This window comes from Copadichromis virginalis, linkage group LG13 (assembly GCF_057382275.1).
Source record: "Copadichromis virginalis isolate Kocher_CV1m ecotype Utaka linkage group LG13, C_Virginalis_male_GT1.1, whole genome shotgun sequence".
Classification (NCBI taxonomy): Eukaryota; Metazoa; Chordata; class Actinopteri; order Cichliformes; family Cichlidae; genus Copadichromis; species Copadichromis virginalis.
In genome coordinates this window covers 11,455,152-11,466,795 of record NC_140630.1, presented here as the reverse complement: position 1 = coordinate 11,466,795, position 11,644 = coordinate 11,455,152, and the positions used below count along the sequence as shown (strand labels likewise).

Below are 11,644 nucleotides of genomic sequence, written 5' to 3'. Positions count from 1 at the left end.
GCACCTGTAGCTTCTTAGAAATCTGTCGTATATACAACAAATTCATATCCTCTACTATCTGGAGAGTGTCTTTCAGAAGACTAGGGCACGGCTGCATGCTCTTTGCCTGCAGGGAGATTAGTTGGAGCAGTATTAGAAGGAAGCAAACATACAACGATGATGCAGCGTACACGGATATGGTTTCAGGGAAGTGAATATTGACAAAAGGGGCACTGCCCCGAACTAGCTTTGCCCTGGAGGGTTGAAATCCAGCTTGAGAAGGGCGTTAGCAAGTCAAGTCGCAGCACATGAAACTATGTTATTAAAGCCATGTGAATTAAAAAGATCAGCATTCCCGTGTTTGACGTGCACTTTACACCCACTCGGACCACTCCATTGGGTAAATCATACGAAACAATCACTGTCGTACCGCCCATACCTCTGTTTGTAGGAATAAAGTACTCTGTCGTATTTTCTTTCGTTTAATCTCCATATCCACCGCGGAGCCGGCCAAAAACAATGACCTGGAGCCCCCATTTTTCTTGGAAGTTTGAACGTCCCGCGGATCGTCCATGTTGCATGTCCATTCGCTAACAACAGCTGCGTATTACTGCTCCTGCTTCAAACGGCCGGGGGCGGCTCGATTTATGTTATCGTACCCCCCGTAAACGAAATCTCCCGTCGTGTTAACATAAAGTACACCCATTAAAAACCTTAAAAGTGTGTTGTTCTCTCAGCACATTTAATATCATATCAAATAAATAAGAATTAGAGTATAAAATGTAACCAATACATAAAGCTACGACTTAATAAAATGTTGTAGTCACCATCAAACCTTAAAATTAAAACAAAATTAAACTCTAACTTGCAAATGTCCTATGCAATCGAAATCATTAAATAACAACCATTAAATAAAGAAAAAAGAATATTTTAACAATAATACATAAAAGGGTACAGTTCAAAAATAAACATGAAAAAACGTTCCGCTTTTCCCGGCGGCACTGCCATACATAAAAACGAGTGCCTTTACGCCAACAGGGAGGGGGCGTCATTGCGTCAGTGTGTCAGACAAAACAGGGCTGAACCGTTTTCGAGTTTGAATTTTTAGACGGTATAAAATCATAGACGGTATCAGATAACATACATTTTATTACATATATTATTATTTTATTTTATTTTAAATTCATCAGAAAATGTATTTTAAATATTATAATATAATACATACAAACGTGCAATTAACTAAGAGGCTGTGATGCTAATTTAAAAGTATAATTTTCACGTTTATGCAATGAGCATTTCCATTTTGAGCTCACATTTTTGAAGCAGAACAAATATGAATCTTTTATATGTTACTGCCATTTAATCGATCTCCTTAATTTATATTTTTTAAAAGCGGTGGATGTTTTTCTTGTAGTGCTACATCCCTAATTAGTTTGATAATCTCTAGTAGTTTGGTTCCCGGTTATCATGCAGCAGGTACAGCCTTCATTATCAGCATGACCTCTGCACAGTCCATGTAGTGGTACTGTAACAAAAGACCCCGGAACGTAACCAGTGCGAGTCCAGGAAACCCGCCCACCCGGTTCTGGCTGACATCGCTTCTGGTTGAGTTGGAAGCATCCACGGTTGCAGTTGTGGACGCAGGCGCTCCTGGAGATGAACTCCGTCAAGCTGGGCAGAGAAATTCCACTAAAACAGGAAATTACATCCGCTTTTAAAAATAAAACACAGGATTTTGAATTTCAGACGAGGTTCACATGCAGTGTAATCCTCTGAGTCACTCAGTACACAGTCAGCTACTTTACCATCTGGAGAGCATTGTTAGTCTGAGCGACTGTCCTACAATAATCCATATGTGTGTGTATTCATAGGCTGTAACGTTTTATTTCACACTGTAGTACTTGAATCACGAACTAGTCTGCAACTGCACCAGCAGCTGACCTATCTATAAGTGGAAAACGTGTTAACATACAGGCATGTGCCTGAAATGCATTCATTCCTAACAGGATGCAAGAGCTTGGAATTTTATTGGGAAAGTGCTATAGTGGTTTATGGCTTTAAAATGACTCGTCATGTCTTTCTTACTTATATTTTTAATAATTTAATCTATGATATCAGTCTTTATCTCTATAATGCTTTTAGTAGCATTGAATCTAGAGTACAGTAATTCCATAAATATGGTATTACTGTAAATACAAGTTTCTTTTTTTTACTTTCCCCACATAATAAATTATTCAAAATACACACAGGTTATTACATGCATATTTTGCCGAAGAATGGTTTCACATATCCCAAAATATAAAAGGATCGATAGGTACACAATGCACACAATATGGCTTTATAAGTTAGAACAACATATTGAACTTTTTAGTTGAAACTCATGAGAGAAGGACTTTGGTTGAACCTCTGGTGTAACTCAGGTGATCGTGAGATTATAGTTGTGCGCGTGGTTCTGAATATTAAGTTTATTTCAGTATCAAATACACAAATAAATAAATAAGTAATTTAAAAGCTTTCTGGGGAACTTAAACTGCACACCTTGCAGTCGGAGGGCAACTTTCTACTCATTTTTTCATATGTGTTGTCGCAAGCTGCTTTGAGAGCTCAATGAGAAAGACCTGTCAAGCACAGATAATACCATTGTTGAATTCAATGTAAAGTTGTAACACAGCACCATGGGCCATCTCTATGTTTTACACTTGCAGGTTAAGGTGCCAACCATCTTGTCCATAGTATCTATACCTCCTTTGGTCTAGTTATAAAATGTGATTAATTAGTGTTTTTTCCCTTTTCTGGTATTTTCATCCCCCATTTTGTTGTGATACATCGTGCTCAGGAGTACAACAGCCATTTCTTTCTGCTGACATAGCTGACTATGGTAAAGCTGCCACTGAATGCAAACTGTGTGCTGTAAGCCTCCCTGGACTCAGAAGCCTTCATCAGATAAAGGATGTATGTAGAGTCCCCACAAAAGTGTCTCCAGGAGGCATGGTGAAAGAGTACACTGGAGGAAAAAAATTATCTGTGCCAGTGTTGCTTCTTGTCTTTCTGAATCTACTACACAACTGCTGGACAATGGTTTCACCCAGATTCTTATCAACTTCTATCCTTTCTTTCCATTTTCGTTTCCCTATGTTAACCATTTCAGATTGCATAGGGGATGCGTATCACAAACCTAGAAGATCTTTAGGCCATACTTGACAGGCTTGTTTGGCAGTGACACAATCACTCGGGGTGAACTGCTGTCTGAATGTTGAATGAATGCTGTCTTTTAATCCTAATTTCTCTAATAAGAAGGATGTTTCATGAACTTTATCATTTACCATTTTTTATTACCATACATTCTGTACATTCTTTTCAACCTATTCTTTTTGCAAACTAAAAACATCACAATCACATCACATCACAAAAAACAAAACTGAAAAATTGCTATCTACTATGGAAGCCCGTTTCCACCACTAAAAAACCCAACATTATTTGCCATCCATATATCAAAATGGCAGGTTTTTATCTGAAAAAAGTCAGAGAAAATAACTCCAAAATGACATAAATCGAGAAAATAACGTAAAATTTCCAGTTAATTTTGAGGGGGGAAAACACCCTGAAATGATGACTAAGAATAGCAATAAAAAATTTTAAAAACTACCTCAACTTCCTTTTAGCGGAAGCAGATTTCTATACCGTGACAGCGTATGAATACAACTTAAAACACCACTTAAATAATGATCGACGCCTCAACTCGCAAATCTGAGTATCCTGTTGTCTCTTTGACATTTATTTTGAAACGTCTGACCGGAGGCAGCGATTGGCCTATTTGCCACTTCGACGCCTCTTTCAGGATGCTGGTCCGCTCGCCGCTGTTTTGCAGGGAGTCAGTAGCTTATTGCTGAGCAACGGAGGAAGAGAAGGCCACCGCATAGAGCCAGACTGAACTGCAGCAACGACAGGGCTGGGCTCCACACGCAGTCACAGAGCAAAAAACATCTTTAAGGAAAGGGTAAGTGTGGAGTGTACTTGATTTTTTTTCTTAGCGAACAGTATACAGTGGACAGTCCGTAGTATGGTTTTAGCTAGGTGGTTGACCGTTACTCACGTGAAGTTTGCGGCAGACAAAAATATAAAGAGTCGCTTTTTCTTTCCTTCTGCAGTCCACTGATGTCAGTTTCCTCTTTCAGTGAGCTCATAGAAAATTCTCCCAAATTTTCAAACCATTAAACCTGCATTAAATCTGAGTAAAATTTAGGAAACAAAAAACACTCCGGCTCTTGTAACGACTAAGCAGACTGGTCTGACTCCCTCTTGGCTAACGGGATGGCTACTATTGTCAGCAGCGGCATGACAAGCCCACCCTGCTCCACCTTTGTAAGCCGCACAGACTATAGCCACTTTGCTGCCCTTGTAAAAACACCGGCCACATACTGCTTCACTCCAGATCAATACTATTGTTTACTACTGACCTGATTTTATCCAGTAGTTGCATCCTTTTGTAGCCAGACAGAGGCTAATCGAGACAAGATGCACATCAATGAAGATCGGTCACACTGAACGCTTTGTTTATCTTAGTGGAAACATGCTACCCCTCGGGTCTTCTTTTAGTCTGTATTGTCTAAGAGGTAGATTTTATGGGCAGGTTTTGCTCTAAGTAAGACAACTGCCGAGTGTTTTCCGATAACGGACCCCCCTCCTCTTCTTCTGTGTGGAGGCTTTGTTTTCGTGGGGCAGATGTAGCTGGCCTGCATGCATCCGCTCTCTTTGTGTTGAGTTTGATTTTTTTTTGCTGTCATCATCACATTAGCTGTAAAACTTTTGAAAATAGAAGCAAATGCTTTAGTTTAAATGCCATATGGTAATTTGATAACTCTTGACAGGCTGTTCATAAGCAAATGGTACTTGACGCTAGAAATCAATGCAAAAATATTGTAATTATTGTTTAATTACTGTTACCAATTTAGCACAAATGCCAGAGGCAGATGCATATCAATCAAAGCCTCACAACTGTTCAAAACATTTAAAATTAATATTTATATTCACAGCATTAGAAGCTGTTTTATTTTATGTAATCAGCTATATTATGCCCTTTAATTTCATCCAGTAGACTCAAAGGTGCTGGTGAAAGTCACTTGCAGCTCTGGTCTGAGTTTATAACCCGATTAGATGTTCTTTGACAGCTACGTGTTTCACATCAGTGTATCTTGCTAGTCTCCTCCCTCAGCTGTAAGAATTCAAATTTCTTGGGTTCGAGCCAAAAGAATGTGCAGATAATACCATCCAATCCAGTTTTGCTCCTTTTCCCTTTTCTCCCCTTTTTCCGCCTTCTTCCTGTGTTCTCCCCACAAATGTGGCTGCCAGCAGGGTTGTTGGCTCCACTGGCGGTTGCATTTTTAAAAACTGTGTCAGTGTCACAGGACGGTTGCTGCACTTTCGGAGAGGAAGCAGCAAACTGACTGAAGCTAAACTACAGCCGAGCCTGACTACAGACTTATCTATTACACTTAAAACATAGCTTTTTTGAGTTTTATTTTTCTTACAAAGAAAATCTAGAAGCTTCTTGCAGTAATTCGACTATCAGTGCTGTTTGATCAACTCACATTTAATGTGCACTGCTGTAAATTACCATACTCATTGAAATCCCGCTTTTTCGCCCTGATATTCTTTCTCAGCATCTTAACTCAATCTGCTGTTCAAAGAGTAATTTGTATGCATATAGTATATCCTTCAGTAATATTTTCAATTCTAGTTTCAAGTTGGGGACATTTTTGGAGACTCTTACTCAGCCTGCCCACGGCCATTGTGTATAGTAGGAAGTTTAGGAAGTGAGTTCATTTTACTTCAGTGGCCCAGGAGTGTTATGTGTGACAGAAAACAAGCCAGTCTTGAACTTAGTATCTGATTGTATTCAGTTGTATTTAAGATGTTGTTAAAAATTTTGTATTTGGGAGCCTGTAGCTAAAAATAGAAGTGAATCTCAGTTTTGTAATCTGCCAGAGTAGAAACGTTAAAAGGGTTATGACATTCACATAGCCTTGCCTGGTAACGCTCATGCTGGCGTGTGGTGTCAGAGGGAAAAACAAGAGAGGTGAATAGCGAAGTCTGTGGTTACAAATTGGGAGAGACAGCACAGTATACCAGACAAAATACCCCAAAACAAGCTTGGAGCATTTTATTAATACAATCATCAGCCTCTCCCTTGTTATGGAACATCAAGGGTGTGTCTGATTTAAAAAAAAAAGAAAAAAAAAAAAAGAAAAAGCCATTTAACCTCTCACAGAAAGAGAAATTACACATCTGTTTTGGGGTGTAACATACTCCCCTCTGAGTTTCCTTCATTTGATACTTCTTTCCACTAGATATCAATCTTATATTTGAACATGTTCTATTCTCATCTTTCCCTCTGCCAACTCCTGATTGTCCTGTTATGCTAATGTTTATGTTTTTTTCCCTTCTAAGTGCAAGAGTGAGAGAGTTCACTATTTTTATCTGCTACTGAAGCTATTGCTACAGCCAGGATAAATGTTGGCACCATAATCAAAGTGGCAGGGTTGGCCAAATACTAATGTTCCTGTTAAAGGGCCATGGGTTAGTCATTATCTGCTCAGCAGGGGCTATGCGGGGCCATTAGAGCAGTCATCAGACCGAAGGTATATTTGAAATGACTGCATATGTTTTTTATGTAAATGGAGTTTATATGTTGTGCCCTCTTGATGCTAAAATAGGTAAAACTATCTACATGAATAATTAGTTAGTTAAAAGTTTCAGGTTTTTGTAATTAAATATTTATTTCTGGAAGTTTAATAGGTAATTTGTGTTGTTTTTTTTTTCATTTACAATTTATTTTTCTTATTCCCTATTAGAAAGCTGCCTCCAGACCTTGTTTCTGAAAAATGTAGTGTACCCATGCTCCAGAGAATGAGTCACATGAAAATGACTATGCTTCAGGGCATGTGCATCATTAACTCTCTTGGATTATTAATAATCTCTTTTTCAGCATATCTATATGACTGTAAGGATTGCCCAGGGTGCTGATGTTCCTCCTTCCACTCAACATGAATAATACTGTTGTTTTTCCCATTAATCCTGTTCTTCATGTTCTATAAAGGTTAAATTTCCATCAGTAGGGCTATAGTTCATTTTGAACACAAGGGTCACTAAGCATGTGGTGGGTTTATGTCTTATGGCCAGGGTGTGCTGGGTTGTGTTTGGTAACAACACTGAAACAGTCAGGATGGATGCTGGCTAAATGATGGTGTTTGCTTGTTTGTTCCTCTTGCCGATGGCTCATGTGGTGTGTGTGTGTGTGGCTGCTTTTCTACACCATATGGTCTTTTCTGCTGCATTGGACTGTTTCTTTTTCACCCACATGCTGCATGTAAAAGCCACATCAACTACACATAGCCATAGCTGCACACGCGCACCCAAGTTTCTGCTGACTTACACTGCCCATAATGATTTATTATGTCCTTCCATGGTGCTATGACTCTGTCACATTAGATTAATGTGGGTATATAGTCTATTTTTGAACCAGGTAAGATATGTAAGAATGAAGTCCGGTTTTTACATACACATTTACATTACTTTATTAACCACAGTGGTAAAATATGGCAGTTATTCTGGCAGTTCAAGGTTATCAGCTAATGCTACCAATTAGAGCAGAATATTAGGATTTCTCTCACCAAACTTTTTGGGTGAACTTTACCACACTGGCATGTTGCTGCTTGATATTAAAGGCCAGCCAGTTATATATGGCAGTTCAATGTGTTTTTAAAAATTATATATCCATGTAACAGAGCTAGTGAGCAATCACCTTGATCTGATTTTGACAGTCAGCAGTACCTTGTGCTTTCCTGCTAGCAGACTGATTAGTTACTGTCTCTCCAGTCAGTCTTTTATCTCTCAGTTAGATTCAGTGTTAACTTCACCATGATGGTAGTCCTCCTTCTACTTTGGAGATATGCTGTAAGCTGACCACTTTTAACCACAACCAGCTAGTAGAATGCTGGTTTATGTGCATCGTTACTGAGCTCACTAAAACTGCAGATAAAGAACACAAACAGCAGGGCAGGGCGATCCATAGGACGATAAAGTCACTGGAGAGGCAGTTGATTATTCTTGAGTTATTTATTGTCACAAAGTATTTATACTAATATTTACATTTATATTTAAGAAAGCATGAGTATAGCCTTAAAAAATGTTTAGAAAGGTCTTACATGCCAATACATACTTATGATTTTGTTCGATATATATAATTCAGTTTGAGATTAAATGGAATATTAAACACTTGTTTACTTTAGATGTACATGTGTGTGTGTGCGCGTGCATCTTACATTAGACATTAGACTGTAAACATGTTTGACAACGGTGTCATACTCATGTATTAGAATGGTGCATTATATTCTGTGCAACACAATAAAACTTAGTTTCTAGAGCTGTAATGTTTATTATTTTTGTCAGTGTTGAGATCACAACTAATTAATCCAATTTTGCCTAGAGTTTGGGAAAAAATAGTCTTTCTAAAATAGGATTTCTTGGTACTTTTATTAGAATTAAATAAATCTAAATTGAAAACATAAATAAATGTGCACTAAATCTGTCATTGCCTGGCGGGGAAGGAATTTGAAAGGAGGAGATTTTGCTGAAAAACAAAATAAGAGCATTATCGTGAAACAAAATGCTCCACAGTTATTTTATTTCAATTATCATGTTTTAAAAATTATTGAATGTAAATTCTATTAAAAACAAGTGGTCACCATTGGAAAACTTTAAAAGGAAATAAAAACATAAATTCTTTTTTTTTCCCATAAGCAACAAAACCTATCTCATATTATGGACAGAATCTTTTTTCTTGTGGAAATTGTCTGGTATATTATTATATCACAACAAGAGCTGGGATACTCCTTTTGTCTCGTTTTTAGAAGAACAATAGATTGTAGTTCTCCACTACATGCTTTCATGTCTGTATGTATGTAGTCGACTAAGCCATTGGGGGATAGAAAAGCCTTTGTCTGTTTGTCCAAAGGTTACCATCTTGTCTTGAGTTCGTTCACCTGATTTGCACCCCTCAGGGTCCTTTGCACTCTTTGCACAAAAACATAACTAAGCTTGCGAGACTGATTCAGCGTCTCTGACCTATTATTTATTGACATTGATCTGAAAGCCCTCACAGATCTTCCATTGGTGTTATTGAAAGAATAGGCTTCTTTGCTGTTTGTTTTGTCTGCCAGTATACTTTCTTTTATTGGTTTTATACCTTCAAGGTACTCCAGAACATCACATACCATCTTTGCTTTCTTTGTGAAGCTACAATATTGGTTATACTATCAGTCAGAGTGACCAGAGTTTAATTTAGTACAGCTATTGCTCTGTTCTTTGTCCGTTTAGCCTAAGGGCCTGTAAGTGCTGAAGCTACTGTAACTACTGAGTGCTGTTTATATTTGGACAATCAGCCTCGGCTGTTGTAAACATTAGATGCATTGTCTCATGTCTGCCAGACAAATACCAACCAGACATAAAAAATCAAAGCAACGAGTGCCTGAAAGGTTTTTTAAATGTAATTACTTTGATTGATCCCAGTGAATAAGCAGCAAATGTGACTATTATTATTATTATTATTTTCGTATTTTATTTAACTGTTGTCAGATACAGGCTATAAATGCAGGCATGCAACCACGCCCTTAGAAGTACTACGTTTGGCTCTTATCATAAGACCATGTGGAAATGAGTGTGACGAAAGAATGAGTTGTCTCTCTGTGCTCATCCCATCTCTTTCCCCTTCGTCCTCTCCCTCTTACTGTCTGTCGCTTCGTTTGCGTAGGACATATGTGTGTGTGATGTCTCTGTGTGTGATGTGGTGCGAGTCAGCTGTCATGGTTGTGCCAGTTGATGTGACATCTGGAAAGTTAGAGAGGAAAAGCAGATGAGTGTTTTCTAATGGTTACCCAGCTGTTGCATCATCCTGGAACGCACACTCCAGCCAGATGCTACGTGGAGAGTAGCAGGCCAGTACCAAAAAAAAAAAATCATATTAGGTGATGCCAGTAAATAAACTAGTGCTCACTGACATCACTTCCTGCCGCCCTTCAGCCAGCGTTTATGATTGGATAATTCATGTCAAAGGAGGAGGTTTGAATTGTTGAAAGGATAAAAGGCTATTTGTATAACTTTTTCTGGTCCGAAATACATACGAAATACAAGTGCAGTTAAATTGGATTTTCCAAAAGTCAGCGAGCAGCCTCGCTATAGATAACAAATGTTTTTTAATTCATTTCAGCCTATCAAAAATCACCTAATTGTGCTCTGTGGATGCAAAGATGAGTGTCTGCAGCGAGGGGCGCTGCACATGCTTCCTGTATCTCCTCTGCCATCTCCTCTATACAAAGAATTCACAGTCATCTTAGAATAATCCTCCTGTTTCAGTCCTTGCGGATGTGTGTGTGTGTGAGATTGAGTGCGTTGGAGATAGTATAAGTGCAGGTCGGGGGTTGGGAAATTCCTTTCAAAACCCATGAGTCACTATTCCTCCTTATTAGCCCTAGTAGAAAATGCTGCTGAAAACGTGCTACATCGCCACTCCAGTGTTTACATATATAAACAATGTGTTTAAATATGTATCCATCCATTCACTTCCGCTTATCCTTTTCAGGGTCGCGGGGGGTGCTGGAGCCTATCCCAGCTGTCATAGGGCGAGAGGCAGGGTACACCCTGGACAGGTCGCCAGTCTGTCGCAGGGCTAACACATAGGGACAGACAACCATTCACACCCACATTCACACTCACATTCACACCTAGTGGCAATTTGGATTATCCAATTAACCTATCCCCACAAGTTTGTTTAAATATGTAAACAATGAAATATTTTTGTCCTTCTTTTGGCTACGCGTTACACATTAGTGCTTTGTGAATTGCCCATGCAGTGCCTTATATTGCATGATATGTCAGACTAGCTGTCCAAAACACAAGGACTTTTCTAATATTTCTAATATTGTTATTTGGATGCACTCGCACTCACCGTTTTTATTATAGAGAAGGAAAAGACTACATGCAGAACTGATAATATTTCCCTCTCAGCTGTGTGTCCTTCTTCAGACCTACCACTGCATTCCTCCATCTGTGCTACGTCTTTCATGTGTAATAGTGAGAAGATTTTTTTCTTTTTAATGGCACCATAAAGGAGACTGGTATGGATTGCATCCAGACTATTTAACCACATTCTCATTAGGCTTGCATTCTGATAACAGTTTGCAGTGGTTACTGAGACAGGCAGCTCTGTGATGCTTTAGTTACAGTCGAGTAGGAAACCAAAAACAATTATAGTTCTGTTGCTAGGTTTGGTTGCACTAGTGGTGTATCCAAACACCATTATCTGTAATATCTGCCACATAATGTTCACATGTACCTGCAGGTTTGTCAATACAAATTGTGCCACCTGTTAGCCAAACAGGTGGAGCATGCAATGTAAGCAGAACATCATTAGTTGGAATCTGATCATTAGCCCTGGTGCTGGATTTAATATATGATAATAATCTTATTTATTTTGCAGATGAAAACATTTTAAATTAGTTTACTTTTATTTTAACTTCACAGTTAACATGAGTTTACTATACTAAAATAAAAGGAAGAGAAGTTATGTTAAAAAATAACACTTAGCAACATGACTTGGATGGGTCTCAAG

At 38.5% G+C, this 11,644-nt stretch overlaps 2 protein-coding genes across 7 annotated transcripts in view; one reads left to right on the top strand and one right to left on the bottom strand.

Annotated features, from left to right (window-relative positions):
- Positions 1-11,644, bottom strand: part of rtkn2 (rhotekin 2) — a 150,176-nt gene that overhangs the window by 8,929 nt on the left and 129,603 nt on the right. For 2 of the 6 annotated variants that reach the window (XM_085477279.1, XM_085477281.1), the window contains exons 1-2: positions 419-675; positions 5-106 (exon numbers count right to left, since the gene is read on the bottom strand). The exons of 1 other annotated variant lie outside the window; for it this stretch is intronic. In XM_085477279.1, coding sequence (XP_085333405.1) covers positions 5-106; positions 419-553 — 237 coding nt within the window. In that variant the 5' untranslated portion in view covers positions 554-675. Of the gene's footprint in view, positions 1-4; positions 107-418; positions 676-4,072; positions 4,305-4,436; positions 4,709-11,644 lie in introns of those variants that run through there. 3 more of the 6 variants (XM_085477283.1, XM_085477286.1, XM_085477282.1) reach the window with 3 other exon arrangements.
- The window catches only part of cep170aa (centrosomal protein 170Aa), a 38,634-nt gene continuing 30,792 nt past the window's right edge, over positions 3,803-11,644 (top strand). Inside the window, exon 1 of the mRNA XM_085477278.1 lies at positions 3,803-3,976. The gene's annotated coding sequence lies outside the window, so the exon portion shown is untranslated. The remainder of the gene's footprint in view (positions 3,977-11,644) is intronic.